General features: G+C 42.9%; 1 protein-coding gene across 1 annotated transcript; it reads left to right on the top strand.

Moving 5' to 3' along the window:
* Window positions 1-1,936: 1,936 nt before the first annotated feature.
* esrrd (estrogen-related receptor delta) lies at window positions 1,937-16,406 on the top strand (the record flags this gene model as incomplete). Its single annotated transcript, XM_029517607.1, has 7 exons — window positions 1,937-2,248; window positions 3,049-3,202; window positions 8,354-8,470; window positions 8,600-8,707; window positions 8,782-8,943; window positions 9,417-9,689; window positions 16,168-16,406. Coding segments are annotated over 7 exons (1,365 nt in total), but the record flags the coding sequence as incomplete, so codon positions are not given.
* Window positions 16,407-16,776: the final 370 nt, after the last annotated feature.

Genomic DNA, 16,776 nt, shown 5'->3' with positions numbered 1-16,776 from the left:
CTGGTACAACCTGCATGGAACGTAAACAAAGTTACACCCGAGGTGCTGCAGCGACCTGTGCTGCGCGACCAAGCAGGTGAAGTTGGCAGTGTGCGAGTATTTCGGATACAGCAGGAATGGCCAGGGAGTCATTCAAGACAATGGATCACCCGTCAGCAAAACCTGCTGAAAAAAAGTTGCACATCAAACTTGATGCAGAATTTGTGGGCTCACCACCCAGCTTATTTTCATTGTTAGTGTTAAATAAAAAAGCAGCAATACTGTTTAAGTCAAAAGCCAACTAGATATTTTTTCCACGATGTTATCAAAATCGCTACTCAGGTCAAAAAAAGATTTACAGAAGAAATTAACTAACTGAACTTTGATATTTTTAATCAAAGGAGCCATGCAGACAGAGCTCCTGCAGCCTTTGATTCCGTTTGTCTTTTTCAAAAGGGTAATACTGGTAATGATGTTTACATAGTAAAGGTCACTTTTCTTTCATTTCCAAGGGAGAGATAGACTTTTTGTTTATCTTTATTATTTTATACTGTATATTTTTATGACAGTCTTCTTTCTGACAGCAATACATAATAATAATACATAAATTAAAAGAATGCTCATCTGATTTTATGCATTAGTAGTATTGTTAAATTAATGAATACATAATAATCGTGAAACCATGATTATTCCTCAGACTACACTCTTATAATCAAAATAAATATAAGTGCAGAATACAAGTCTCGGGGAATGCTTTTTTGTTGGGTTGTGGCTTCTGGCTCAGGCATAGAACAGCAAGCTAGCCTGTCCATGTAAACTGAACTAATTTGGGAATCTCGTTATGTTCTGCTGCGTGCTCACGTGACTCACACTAAGCAACATGCTATATTTAGCAACACGCAACACAGGATAACAAACTAACTATTGTGATCTGCCTTACAGTGTGTGTGTGTATATAATATATATATACACACACACACACACACTTTGTAACAATGCTTCTTGGCTATAACTCTTGTACCGTTGCAAAGCCTGTTTAGTTCCCTATTAAAGGGTGCTACATCTGTAAGGGACATGCATTTGTGGGATGTATGGTGGAAGAATCATACACAGACACAACAGCCTGGCACCTCCTCCTTTGGGATGGCATAAACATTCTTCAACCAGCATTTGTCGCAAGTCAGCTAATGTGGTTGTGTTGGTCACAGCCCACCCAAGCTGATTAAAGCCTCACTTGTGCAGAGTAGGTGTGAACATCTATGTTTGACCGAAACCAAGTTGAAATTCATGTTCAGTCATCTTGATAGTTTAGGGTGGACAGATTGTTATGGTCTGAGCTTCCTGTGTTGCTGGGGTTTTTTGTTAGTTCTCTTGTGCCTCCCCCCTTCTTTTTCTCAGTGCAGCGCAGTGCAGGCGGTGACTCTGGGGCGTGGCTGACCCACTTTCCTGAGGAGCAGCGAGGCACACCTGAACCCCATCCTGCAATCATCCACCTCTCTATAAAAGCCAGACTAATCCTCCACTACCCTACCAGATGATTCAGTGCCTCGCCGCCTCTGATCTCCCAGTGTTTCCAGAACCGACGTCAGCCTGCCTCCAGTCACCGCTGCCTGGCGTGGCATAATTCCAGTTGGTGTCTACTTTTGTTTGCAAACTAGTAATGAATCCTTTTTTGAACCTGATCACGGTCTCCAGTATTTTTTGGGTCTGCCTGTTCTCTTGGCGCAGCACAGATCTTTTATTGTAGGTGAAAGGACAGAATGAGCATTTTTTTTCTGCTTCATCCTCTTTGTCCTCAGATAAAAGAAGTAGCATGCTGAACTGTGACTGGTTCATCTTGATCAAATAGTTTTTTGTTTAATATTTTTCTCCATCACACTTGCACAATGGCCAGCTACAACAACTTAACAACTGTTAAATCTTTTTTACTTTCTTCCTCAGCTTCTTGGACTCTTCCTCATCCTCCTCCCCATCTTCTCCTGCTGAGGAAGTTCAGTCTCCATCCTCCTTCCTTCATTCCTCCCCCCTCAGTCCCTCCTTTCCCTTTCCCCTGGATACTATGCTTAAACTCAGCCCTTCACACCGAGCATTCTTCATCTCCAGCCCAGCCTCCTCCTCCTCCCCCTCCCCCTCCTGCAGCCTCCACCGTGGAGCGCCACAACCAGACTCCCTGACAGGATCTAGTTCTAGCAGTGGCAGATGCAGCACTGTGATAGGAGAAGTGTCCCTGGGATTTTCTGTATCCCACACAGACTCGTTTTCAGTGCAGGTGAGGAAGATTTCAGATGCTGATCCTGAGGCATGTTACAGTTACAGTTGCTCCAGGTGGAATTGCTTTATTCACATTGTACACACTAAGACGGTTTCATTGACTGGTTCCATAGCTATGCATTTGGTCCCTGGGAAAGGGCCAATTTTTGGTGAACTTCCCCAAACTTTGCTTTTTGTGAAATTGAGGTGAGATTTTCCTCTTTGGGCTTTGAACAATGTTTACAGTCTAAACAAGCTAATAAAAACAACAAAGAAGAAACATAGTCTCTAATAACGATCGTTCATTTAGTGTCACATCAGACCAATGAAATTACAGAACAGGTCACAGTGGACCAGTGAAATAGTTCAAATTAAATGAAAAACACCCACACTAAATTCTTCAGATCATTCATTTATTTTGTGCTTCATGCACACACCCTTATCATGGAAAACACACGAAGCAATGCATATGATTCCACATAATTCCTGCCATATGCCATTATAAGCCTGCGGCTTATAAACAAGTGCGGCCTAGATATGTACAAAACAGTTTTTCTCTTTAAATTTGGCGGGTGTGGCTTATACTCAGGTGCACTCTATAGTCCAGAAATTACGGTAAATGTAGTTAGTTATCATCATATTGTATGATGAATAATAATGAATCAACTGGGGTGGAGCAGATTAAATTTGATCAGCTTGATATTGAGCACATCAAAGAAACTGAATACAAACAATAGGGGATGACACATCCTGTCCCATGATCACAGATTATGGTTATTCGACCACCAGTAAAGACTTTAGCATGTTCTCCATCCATAGGTCGCTTCCATTGTGAGGGGTGACTACCTCACACCTTTGGATACTGTGGGGCCCAAGAGGCTGTGTCTGGTGTGCGGAGACTTTGCCTCTGGTTTTCATTATGGTGTGGCTTCCTGTGAGGCTTGCAAAGCTTTCTTCAAGAGGACCATTCAAGGTAAGCATGACAGCCCACATATTCATTCAGAAGTTAATGTGCCATCGCCAGCTCACACATCAGCTGTTTGTTCAGCTGATTGTGTCTGAAAACATTTTAACAGTTCAATGGAAGTCCAGAAATACATTTTTAGGTTTTATAGTTACAATTCATCACACATGAATATCCATCCATCCATCTTCCATTTCCGGGTCACGGGGCTGCTGGAGCCAATCCCAGCTCACATTGGGCGAGGGGCGGTGTACACCCTGGACAGGTCACTTGTCCATCACAGGGCCAACACATAGAGACACACCAAGACAAACAACCTTGTACATTCAGACCTATGGGCAATTTTAGTATCCAGTTAACCTATACATGCATGTCTTTGGACTGTGTGTGAGAGAGAGAGAGAGAGAGAGAGAGAGAGAGAGAGAGAGAGAGAGAGAGAGAGAGAAGAGAGAGAGAGAGAGAGAGAGAGAGAGAGAGAGAGAGAGAGAGAGAGAGAGAGAGAGGTGCTCAGTCCTTCCCCCAGCATAGCTAAAGAGTAGAGGACTTTAACTTTTTAACTATAAGCTCTGTCATACAGGAAAGTTTTAAGCCTGGTCTTGAAAATTACGAAAGAGTCCGCCCCCCAGACCGATACTGGAAGTTGGTTCCAGAAGAGGAGCCTGATAACTGAACGATCTGCCTCCAGATTTACTCTTGGAGACTCTAGGAACCACAAGTAAACCTCCATCTAGAGAGCGGAGTGGCCTGCTAGGACAGTAAGGAACTATGAGCTCTCTGAGATATGATGGAGCTTGGCCATCAAGAGCTTTATATGTTAAAAGAAGGATTTTGAATTCTACTCTATATTTTACTGGCAGCCAATGAAGAGCAGCTAACACAGGAGAGATATGATCTATTTTCCTAGTTCCTGTTCATTCATGCAGCAGCATTCTGAATCAACTGAAGGCCTTTTCGAGATTTGTTTGGACATCCAGATAGTAATGAGTTACAGTAGTCCAGCCTAGAAGTTACAAATGCATGGACTAGTTTTTCTGCATCATCCTGAGAGAGGAATTTTCTGATTTTCCTAATGTTTCTCAGGTGGAAGAAAGCTGCCCGACTAACTTGTTTTATGTGAGGGACAAAGGACATGTCCTGGTCAAAGGTTACTCCAAGGTTTCTTACAGTGGAGCTGGAAGCCAGAGTAACGCCATCCAGACTGATGAGACTGTTTTTCTGGGGTGCTTAGGGCCGAGTACAATAACTTCTGTTGGTCAGCGTTAAGGAGTAAAAAAATTGGGTCATTTACGTCTTCAAGACACGCCTGCAGTCTGACTATCTGACTGACTTCATTTGGCTTCATTGATAGGTACAGCTGAATGTCGTCTGCATAGCAGTGGAAATTGATGCTGTGTTTCCTGATAATGTTGCCTAGAGGATCCAGATAGAGAGTGAAGAGGATTGGTCCAAGTACTGAACCCTGTGGGACTCCATGACTGACTACAGTACATGAGGAGGAGCTGTTGTTAACATGAACAAACTGATGTCTATCTGATAGGATTTGAACCACCTTAGTGCAGTTCATTGAATCCCAATTTCATGTTCCAGTCTCTGTAGTAAAATATTATGATCTATGGTGTCGAATGCAGCACTAAGATCTAGAAGGAGAAGTATGGAGGCTGATCCATTGTCTGAAGAAATTAGAATGTCATTGGAGACTTTAACCAGCGCTGTTTCTGTGCTATGATGGGCTCTAAATCCTGACTGAAACTCTTCAAACAAGCTGTTACCATTCATATGGTTTCAATTGGTTTGCTACAGCTTTCTCAATTATTTTAGAAATTAATGGAAATGAATGGAAAGAATTCTGAGAGTGGACCAGGTGGACGGTATACTGTAACAGAACTGGTTTTTCACCTTTCCAGTCTGAGTGGGAAAGACTAAGAGTGAGGCTTTCAAAAGACCTGCAGCCAGATTTTGGTCTAGGGTTGATTAATAGGCTTGACTGAAATATTGCAGCCACCCCCCCTCCTCGACCTGTGGTACGAGGGATATGAAAGTTAACATGAGTTGGGGGTGTAGCTTCATTAATGCTAACATACTCATCCTGCTGCAGTCACGTTTCAGTTATACAAAATAAATCAATATGATGATCAGCTATGAGATCATTGACTAGTAGAGATTTTGATGATAATGATCGAATGTTCAACAGTCAACACTTGATCGCAGTGTTATTTTAGACTGACTTTGTGGCTGTTTTAATTTCAGTTAGGTTTTTGTTTTTAGCTCCTCTTCTGTTTAATTTGGGTTTATTAACTTTTCTAAATTTAGGTGGTCGGGGGACAGACACAGTTTCTATAGACCTAAACATAGACAGAGACTCTATTCTATTCTCAGCAGGTGACCGCTCTGACTGAGGCGTGTTAAACTGCGGCTCTGCCTCCTGGTCTTAACTCAGGATTGTCAGGGTTTTGGATTTCTAATAAAATCGGCCATATTCCTAGAAATGAGAGCGGCCCCGTCCACGGTGGGATGGACACCATCTCTCCTAATCAGACCAGGTCTCCCCCAGAAAGACTTCCAGTTATCTATGTAGCCCACGTTGTTTTCGGGACACCACCTCGACAGCCAGCGGTTAAATGACGACATGTGGCTGTACATGTCATCACTAGTCCGATTGGGGAGGGGGCCGGAGAAAACTACAGTTTCTGACATCGTTTGAGCAAAATTACACACCGATACCACATTAATTTTTGTAACTTCCGACTGGCGAAGTTGGGTGTTGTTACTGCCGATGTGAATAACAATATTAGCATATTTATGTTACCCTTAGCCAGCAGTTTCAGATAAGACTGGATGTAGCCTGCTCTGGCCCCTGGGATACACTTAACTCTGGCCGCCAGTGTCGCTAACTTCACGTTCCTCAGAATAGAATCACCAATCACTAGAGTCGGCTTTTCAGCAGGTGTGTTGCTGAGAGGGGCGAACCTGTTGGAAACATTAACTGGTCGGTGGTGAACCGGGGGCTGCTGCCTACGACTATGCCTCTTGTCTCGGACAGTCACCCTGCCGCCCTGACTAGATCCCGGCTGCTCGGGAGCCACTGGGGGGGAGGAAACTATCTTAGCTGCCGTATGAGCCTGTCTAGGTTGGCCCGCACCAGCTCCAGCGGGGCGGCTAGCTATACTTAGATAGCTAGCTAAAGTGCGGAGCCATGATTCTCACTCATTAATTTTCACCCCCATTTCTACCATCATCCTACATCTATGACGAGGTGCTATCATAAAAGGAAACAGAAGAATAATGACACATGAGGCACACAGAACAGGAGAGGAGAGGAGAAGGAGGAACAGGGGGCAGTGGGAGAGCCAGCAAATTTTTCAGTGTGGCCGTGGCTCCTCCTGACTACCACCTGGTGGCACCACTGTCCAGCAGAGGGTCCTCGACTGCATGGTTCTGGCGGCGCCATCCTTGTTCCTTACAGCGCGGGCTTCTAGGCAGGGCAGCAATGAAACACCGGGTGGTTGACTCAATCAGGGCCTGAAAACCATCCTGTTTGAAGGTCACAGCAAAACTAGGGTGGAGGGGGACCCAGTACTCCTGACCTGACACCGATGCACACAACTGGTGTCATTTGTATGCCTGCGAGCAGCAAGGGAGACTATACAAGCAAACAACAACCTGACGGAGGAGTTGAGACAAATGAGAAATGTAATGGTTGAAGTAGCAGAAATATTTAAAGACAATGTGCAAAAATTAACCTTTAGTTGTCTTTTTAAACAACGCATGACATCCTTACGGAGTCTTGCGCCCTGTTCATATCCTGCTTGTCTTGAAAGGGGTCATAATGCTGGGGGGGATATCATTCCTCTGTGCCACATTGTGCATACTTTGGCAGGATGGTAAAGAAGCCTGGCCTCCCACTCATTCAAAGTGCGCCACCGGCCCTTCAGCAGGCCGATGGCCGCTCCACTGCTGACCGCGCACGGACTATTTCCTCATTTAAAAACAGGGTGAGGACCTGCGTCTGGTTCCAACGCGTGGCCCTCTCTAATGCTGGACCCAGTTCAGCACATAGATCCAAGAGCAGCTCTACGGAATCTAAAACGGCTCATAAGACACTCATCATCATGGGCCAATAAGTCGTTATGGTCCCTGAAGACCTTCTCCCTCCTAATTCTGCCACTGGCATAGTCCTCCATCAGTGCCATAGTGCCACGGTGCAGCATTACACACAGGGTTCACCGCTAACCCTAACCCTAACCGCTACTTATAGGTTTCATTAGTTCATGCTAACCCCCATCATGAAAAATATTCTTTAGACTGAAGTGTGTGAACATTAAACCTTTCTTTATGCCTGGTTTGTTATGAAAAGCATCAAGCAGAGCTGATGAACTGAGAACAGGAAAGTATAACGACTGTTTAATGGCTTTGTTTTCCACACTTGGGATTTAACTGGCATTTGATGATGTGTTCACCGTATCACAGGAAAATATTATGTTATAATATATTAAATCATTCTGATGACATGGCTCCAACACATGATACGGGCTGAAGGGCAATAATTAAAACATAGTCGTTCTTCCCACTCTTCATTTCTTCAATCTGACTTCAGTTCACCACCGCACCATCTGTGTCACCTATTCCCCTTTTCCTCCAAACTGTGTGTACACATGGGTCAAAGTTTCCGTAGGGGGGCACACATTTTTCCGTCAAGTCTGTTTTTTATAGATTACAACCATTGCGGCAAAATGATGCACACAAGTTATAGGAATGGTTTGTGCATAAGCAAGCTTTATAAATGAGGCCCCTGATGAGTTTGTGATGTAATGAATTGCTGTACATGTTCTGGACCAATTAGCCCAGGACTGAGTCAGTGGAGAAGCAGCCGTCCTCAGTCTCTTCACTGCGCGTCAATGTCCTTCTAACAGGATGTGGGATGTTTAAGCCCCAATAAACACCTGTGGTGGACATAGTAAGGGGAGGGTGTTGGTGAAGTGGTGTGGAAAGGGGAGGGATATGGCCTGGATAGGCTTTTAAATAATAGATTTCTTTGAGAACTCAAAGGATGACAACATGGACAGATAAAAAGAATGTCAAACCTCAGACAATGATATCTGCTCAGGATGTACCGTTGTTCATAACCTGTTTGTTGAAGTAGATTTATTTGTCATCACCAAGGCAACATCGAGTACAGCTGTCTAGTGATGAATAAGTGTGAAATCACCAAACGGAGGAGGAAAGCCTGCCAAGCCTGCCGCTTTCAAAAGTGTCTGAAGGCTGGGATGATGAAGGAGGGTACGTCACATCAGTCATGGTCAACTCCCATAAGGCATTGCAGTGTTGTTTAGCCTCTTTTTGTATATCTGTTTAAGTGCTAAAACAAAAATGAACACAAAGAGACTAAAAATGGCCTCTGTGCTTCAGGTGTGCGCATGGACCGGGTCAGAGGAGGACGGCAGAAATACAAGAGGCAAGTGGAAACCGGACTGAGTGTTTACACCAAAGGCCCATATAGTCACCCTGTCAGCAGCCGTGAGTTCTCATATCACTAATTAAGGTTTTCATGTGAGTCTGGATAGTTCATTAATTGTTGCCTTGTTTTCCAGGAAACAAGGTGATTTCCCATTTGCTGCTGACAGAGCCCGCCCCACTGACAGCCAATCAGTATAATACACCCAGTGACACCAGCCTGCGGACCATTCTGAACCTCTGTGACCTCCTGAACCGGGAGCTGCAGGTTCTGATTAGCTGGGCCAAACAGATCCCAGGTGCTCACTCAAGTCCACAGTCACTTTGATTACCAAGGGGTTGCAGTGTGGGATAATATTTCATGCCCTTATAATTTAGTTATTAATGATATAAGTATATTTGAATATTTGGAGCTGGTCATCATCAGAATCATCAGTTTGTAGTTAAAATTAGCTTTATTTATCCCAAGGGAAATGAAGGAAAGACACAAAAACAAGCAATACAGGGCGCTAACAGTGGGTAGATCATGCATCCCATAAACAGGAAGTCGGACCTTCCCTGTCACTGACAATCAGACCAAATAAAATTCTGGTCAGTGCCGTTTTCTCTATGTCATTCCCTCTCTCCCTCTCTCCCTGATTTCATGACAACAAAGACACACAAAAAAAAAAAGCATACAGGAAATTCCACAACTAATCTGAACAAAAGCAGTTGCTAACAAAGATAAAGAGCAGTGTTAATATGACTTTTACATCTACTCCACTCTTCACAGGTTTCTCTAGGCTCTCATTGGTTGATCGGATGTCACTGCTGCAGAGTGGTTGGATGGAGGCGCTGTTAGTAGGCGTGGCCTGGCGCTCCCAGAGCGTGGAGGGCGAAGAGCTCATGTTTGCCAGGAACTTGTTGCTCAACGAGACTCAGTGTCGAACTGTGGGGTTGTCTGACCTGTATGAGGCTCTACGCCACCTGACGGCCAAATACCAGGCGATGAACCTGGGCCCTGAGGAGGTGGTGGTGTTGAAGGCAATGGCACTTGCTAACTCTGGTACCTACACACACAGAACAAACATTGCAGATCTACAGGTGAACCCAAATAAAAATACAGAGAGAAAGGGAGGATGAGGAAACTGATGTCACAACTCAGTACATCCATATGCCAACCGCAGCAGATATTCAATCTTTATTTTGGTACTCCTGTGGTTTATATCACAGATACAAATAGGAAGAATAGGAACTGAAGAAAATTAGCGGGGCTAAGCATCTTTCAAAACCTTTTGATAAGTTACGATTTATTTTTCAGCTCCTCTGCATTTTTATTTAATATCAAAAGAACTTTACTTGAAATTACACTGCAGCTCCAAAAACAAAGGAGCACAAAGGCAAACCAAATAAACTAGAAAATTCCCTCTCAGAAATTTTGAGGTTGCCTCGGAGGGCTGTTGCAGAGTTCTCCGTGTTTATGTGTTGAGAAACGTTATCGATGTGATTAAAATTGACAGTGAGAAAGAAGCTTACAGGCAGCAAACAAATAATTAGAACTGGTGGCTTTAGCGTTAATCATGTTGTTGAGATATCCAGGATGTACAACTGTTCAGCTCCGGGCACCGGTCTCTGGACTCTTCCTCTCGGCTCTGTGTCCTGATTCTGCCCCCTATTCCCACACACCTGTGCAAAGGCGTAGGAACGGGGGATTATCCCCCTCTAATATTGGAGACAGGCGCATTTGTCCCACCCAAAAATTATACCGTGGAGGAGAAAAATATTTTATTTTGAAAATTTTAACTTGCATTCTTTTATTTTGAAAGCCCAACACAGTGTCAAGGCACTGGCCCTCTCCCTCCCTCACAGGCCCTGAGGTGGGAGCCAGCAGCTGTCAACTGGCAGAAACTCTTTAGAACAAGTGAAAGGGAATGTTGCCATGAATATGACTTGTTAAAACGTCATGTTGTTAGTTTACGTTTGTATGTGCCCCCCCAACGTTAAACTCATTCCTACGCCCTTGTACCTGTGTGATTAAAAAGGAGACTGCCGCTGTTCAGTGGACAGTGCAGCTAAACAAGGCAATCAACAGGTGCACTGCAACCACAGGCACACAGACATCTGTCTCTGTTCGCTGGACGAACCCCAACAATATATATATCAAAACGTGCGGCTCGATCGTGACAAGTGTGCTAAGTTCTGGCAGTGCAAAAAACCCAGATACCTGTAACGTGACTTTTTTCATCTCCTCATTGTGAATACAGTGGAGTATGATCCCCAAAGACAAATGATCCAGCACCATCTCCTGTTTTTTTTTAGTATTAATGATGATAGTGATCATCACACCACGGAACAAACCCCATATTTCTTATTATCAACAATTCCCATGTATAGACTCAGCAAACATCAACTGTGGTGACCTTCTGTTGCTGGGAACCATTTTCAGCGGCAGATGAATTCACATTTAATGCAGGACAGCATGTGTGATTACATCAAAACATCAGAAGGCTTACTTTAAATGTAATAGTTAATATGAGATACTCAGTGTGTGAGTTTAGTGAGGAATGCTTGCATTGATAACAATGCCACAGAATCGGGCAGTAGCATCACTGCAGTAGGGCCTTGTAAATACAAGTAAATGGACTTCATAAAGTGGCTTTTTACAAGGAGAATGCCACTCAGTTATTCATTCACACACATACTACTAGAACAAATAGTTAGAGACCAAAAACAATGTATTTAATCTTCTCAGATTATTAAAATAAAAATTTTATTCATCACACACACATACATAGGCTATATATTGGAATAGGAATCGAGTCTGGCTTAAAAACAAAAGAAACATATCTTCTCACTTTTATTTATTTTGGTCTATTTTTCTGGCACACATTTTAATAATAATAACACATTTTAGTCCTCCATCTTGAAAAATGCTCACTGCAGTGCATGGAGGACAAGCTTGTTTCGAACCCATTTCCCACTGTTCCTACTGCTGCTATTTTTGGGAAGCCTATGTAGTATGAAAAAGGTTAGCCATGCAATTAACAATAATCTAAATAATAAAATAAGAATGAAGACTTCATCATTTGAAGGTGGGTTTGGCCACACCAATTCATTGGCTGTTAAATTAACTGTATATATTTTGATGAAAATGTATACTACCATGAGGAGAATAAGCCAAAATAAATGAAAGAAAAGAATGAATGATTGAGTGCAAATTATGCTCTCAAAACTATGTTAAAATAATGCAGTCTATGGGTCAAATACTATGAAAGGTAATTGTTAAATCTTACCTGGGAAAGGTAATTCCCTCAGATTAGGCTTGGGGTGTACAACATTTGCTACAGTTCCACACAGCACAGGAATGATGCAGCTTCTCTGCTCTAATGCTTGACACATCCAATATTGTGGCGACGTTGACGTACATCTCAGCGCTCTATGTCTTTAGTTTCTCTGCTCAGCCCATTAACAGCCTTCACATCAATACTTAACACACAGAACAGCATAATCATTTTCTATTATGTGAAGTAAACACACCCAATGTCATCAGTGACACAGTAACAGGACAAAAACAAACCTTTAATACATACATTTCACCAAATTAAAATACTCTTGACTTAAATTTAACTGCCAACTTCTTTTTTGAACACTCATTCTCTTTATTTTAAGACATTCGGTTTTACTAAAAAAAAAAAAAAAGGGGTTTACACCCCACCAGCACTGTCAACCAGTGTTAGCCCAGATAGATAGATGTGCTTTATTCAAATCAAATCAAATCAAATCAGATTTATTTGTATAGCGCCAAATCATAACAAAGTTACATCAAGGCACTTTACATATAGAGCAGGTCTTGACCAAACTCTTTATAAATGTATTTAAAGAGACCCAACAGATCCCCCGATGAGCAAGCACTTGGCAACAGTGGCAAGGAAAAACTCAAGCAGAACCAGGCTCGGGGGGGCGGCCATCTGCCTCGACCGGTTGGGTTGAGAGAGAGAGAGAGAGAGAGAGAGACAGGCAGGCAGGCATTGGAGGGGGGGGGTGTAGGCAGGAACATGTTGTTGCATGAAGTTAATCGAGTTGAGCTGCAATACAGAATTCATGCTATATGGGACCAGCAGGTGTTGCAGGAACATGGGATGGAGATGAGTCACCACCTGCAGGATGAGGACAGGGAGAGAGAGGAGAGGAACTGGGAGAGACAGAGACTTTGGCAGAACATGGTTAGTAAATGCAGTATAAATGCTTAGAACTCATAGTTCCTTACTGTCCTAGCAGGCCACTCCTGCTGAAACTGTTTTTTTTTTTTTTTTTTTTTTTTTTAGGAAGGATGGTTTTTATCAGCGCATGCAAGGAGGGAGTTAGAGAGAAAGAGGGAGAGAGGGTGACAGAGAGAGAGAGAGAGAGAGAGAGAGAGAGAGAGAGAGAGAGAGAAAAAGAGAGAGAGAGAGAGAGAGAGAGAGAGAGAGAGAGAGAGAGAGAGAGAGAGAGAGAAGCTCAGTCCTTCCCCCAGCAGCCTAGGCCTATAGCAGCATACCTAAAGAGTAGAGGACTTTTTAACTTTACGCTCTGTCATACAGGAAAGTTTTAAGCCTGGTCTTGAAAGTTACTAAAGAGTCCGCCCCCCGGACCGATGCTGGGAGTTGGTTCCATAGAAGAGGAGCCTGATAACTGAACGATCTGCCTCCAGATTTACTCTTGGAGACTCTAGGAACCACAAGTAAACCTCCATCTAGAGAGCGGAGTGGCCTGCTAGGACAGTAAGGAACTATGAGCTCTCTGAGATACGATGGAGCTTGGCCATTAAGAGCTTTATACGTTAAAAGAAGGATTTTGAATTCTACTCTATATTTTACTGGCAGCCAATGAAGAGCAGCTAACACGGGAGAGATGTGATCTCTTTTCCTAGTTCCTGTTAATATTCGTGCAGCAGCGTTCTGAATTAACTGAAGGCCTTTTAGAGATTTGTTTGGACATCCAGATAGTAATGAGTTACAGTAGTCCAGCCTAGAAGTTACAAATGCATGGACTAGTTTTTCTGCATCATCCTGAGAAAGGATGTTTCTGATTTTCCTAATGTTTCTCAGGTGGAAGAAAGCTGCCCGACTAACTTGTTTTATGTGAGGGACAAAGGACATGTCCTGGTCAAAAATTACTCCAAGGTGTCTTACAGTGGAGCTGGAGGCCAAAGTAATGCCGTCCAAACTGATGAGATGATTAGATAGTATTTTTCAGAGGTGCTTAGGACCGAGTACAATAACTTCTGTTTTGTCAGAGTTGAGAAGTAAAAAATTTCCAGTCATCCAGACTTTTATGTCTTCAAGACATGCCTGCAGTCTGACTATCTGACTGACTTCATTTGGCTTCATTGATAGGTACAGCTGAGTATCGTCTGCGTAGCAGTGGAAATTGATGCTGTGTTTCCTGATAATGTTGCCTAGAGGAAGCAGATAAAGCGTAAAGAGGATTGGTCCAAGTACCGAACCCTGCGGGACTCCATGACTGACTACAGTACATGAGGAGGAGCTGTTGTTTACATGAACAAACTGATGTCTATCTGATAAGTAGGATTTGAACCACTTTAGTGCAGTTCCTTTAATTCCAATTTCATGTTCCAGTCTCTGTAGTAAAATATTATGATCTATGGTGTTGAATGCAGCACTAAGATCTAGAAGGAGAAGTATGGAGGCTGATCCATTGTCTGAGGCCATTAGAATGTCATTGGAGACTTTAACCAGCGCTGTTTCTGTGCTATGATGGGCTCTAAATCCTGACTGAAACTCTTCAAACAAACTGTTCCCATCCAGATGCTCGTGTAGTTGTTTTGCTACAGCTTTCTCAGTGATTTTAGAAATAAATGGAAGGTTCGATATGGGTCTATAGTTTGCCAAAACATCTGGATCAAGATTAGGCTTTTTAAGCTGGGGTTTGATGACCGCAGTCTTAAGTGCCTGAGGTACATAACCCAGAAATAAAGTCAGATTAACCAAATCTAGAATGAACGGCTCAATTACATAAAAGATCTCTTTAAAGAGGCTAGTTGGTACTGGGTCTAATAGACAGGTTGACGGTCTGGATGATGAAACTATAGAAGCTAGCTCTGAGAGATTTAGAGGTGAGAATGATTCCAGATGTAAATGATGCGCCGCAGCTGATTCGGCAGTTGCCGTCTTCAGAAGGGGATTTTTATCTAACGTAGGCAAGAGCTGATAAATTCTTTCTCTGATCGTGAGAATTTTGTCTGAAAAAAAAAAAAACTAATAAAATCATTACTGCTTATAGCTAAGGGGATCACTGGTTCAACTGAGCTATGGCTCTCTGTCAGCCTGGCTACAGTGCTGAAGAGAAACCTGGGGTTGTATTTGTTTTCTTCTATGAGTGCTGAGTAATATGAACTTCTAGCACTGCGGAGAGCTTTTTTATACGTTTTTAGGCTGTCTTTCCAGGCTCTGTGAGACTCTTCTGACTTACTGGAACGCCAGTTTCTTTCTAATTTCCTTGATGTCTGCTTCAAGGCACGGATTTGGTAACTATACCAGGGAGCCATCCTCCTCAGATTGAATACTTTCTTTTTGAGAGGGGCGGCATTATCAAGATTCGAACGCAGTGTGGCCATAGTGCTAGTCACAAGGTCATCAACCTGCGTATGGGAGAAATCCTCATTTAAATTTAGATATGGCATTGTGGGGAATGAGTGTTATTGATCCCAATCTGGGAAATTCTCTTGTCACAGCAGCAAGACACACTGTACATCAGGATAATAATAGAATATATATACAATATAATAAAAACTCTAAATAGACAATAACTATACAAACTATAAAAATAAAATGACAGTGACACAAGGTGTGATGATTACAGTGGTTTTGTTTTTATATATCAGAGATGTGAGTCATTGTACAGTGTGATGGCATGCGGCAGGAATGATTTCCTGTATCTGTCCCTTCGACAGCAGAGCTGTAACAGTCTGTTGGAGAAGGAGCTCTGCTATCTGTCCAGTGTGTGGAGGAGAGGGTGATCAGGATCATCCATGATGGATACCCCTAATGGTTACCCCCTACTAGGGAAAAGCTGAAAGGGGGTGGCCTTATAAAAACAAAAAAATAAATTAAATGAAAGCAGTTGCAGATTCATTGTTCTACAATTGTAGTGGCAAAAATTGTGTTTCTTTCAACTCCTGTCCTTTGCAACTTTATCATCAGCAGCAAATAAAAGATAAGTGAGGGACTGTGGTTGTCAGGTGATCCAACTTTGTCAAAGAACCAAAGCAAAATATAAAGGCAATACGGAATTTCCCAAAGTTACATATCTGATGATGAGTTCAATGACTGTGTGACCTAAACCCTGCCCTCACCATCCCCCTCAAGTGGTGATGGCTGATGTAATGGATACATTTTGTCTTGTCCTACTTGGTCAAATAATCCTGTCAACAGAAGTAAACAAAATTGAATGTCTCTCTTACAATAATAAGGCAGCTCTAAATTTCTCAAGAGATTTGTTCAAGTTCAGTGCCTGATTAAATGTTCTTACCATTTGTCTCTCAGACGTAAACCCAGTGGACTGTCCAGACTTGGTGCAGCAGTTTCAGGATGGACTCCATGACGCCTTACAGGAGTATGAGTTGTCCCGAATGGAACCGCACCGGGCAGGCCGGTTACTGATGAGCCTCCCCCTGCTGCGACAGACTGCAGACCGAGCTGTGAAGGCCCTGCTGCGCCTACACCACCACCACCGCATCCCCCTCCATAAACTGCTACTGGAGATGCTGGACGCCAAGGCCTGAAGGTTTTCCATATGGCTTGACTCTGAAACCAAATCCACTTTCATGTCTGAAGCTGAACCACATGTACTGTGTATTAGCAGCTGTACATCATGTAACGAGCAGTAAGTTAGTTAGCTGGGCTTGCTGACTTACATTAAAACAGTTTACAATTCACTCCTGTTTATAAAGACACTGCTTCACATCAGGAACCAGACCTTCACCATACAACCTCCGTAATCATCGATTCACTTTGTAACATCATAAAATCTACAATTGTGTTCCATATTTGAAGCAGAAGATATTTCTGTGTTGCTCATGGTTCGTTTACCTTTGAAATGAGAAAAATATTTTATATCAATATTAACAATGAATAAGCTGCCGATGATATAAT

The sequence above is a fragment of the Echeneis naucrates genome, chromosome 13 (genome assembly GCF_900963305.1).
Source record: "Echeneis naucrates chromosome 13, fEcheNa1.1, whole genome shotgun sequence".
NCBI classification, from domain to species: Eukaryota; Metazoa; Chordata; class Actinopteri; order Carangiformes; family Echeneidae; genus Echeneis; species Echeneis naucrates.
Note: the sequence above shows the minus strand (reverse complement) of the source record. Positions and strands in the feature narration are given on the sequence as shown.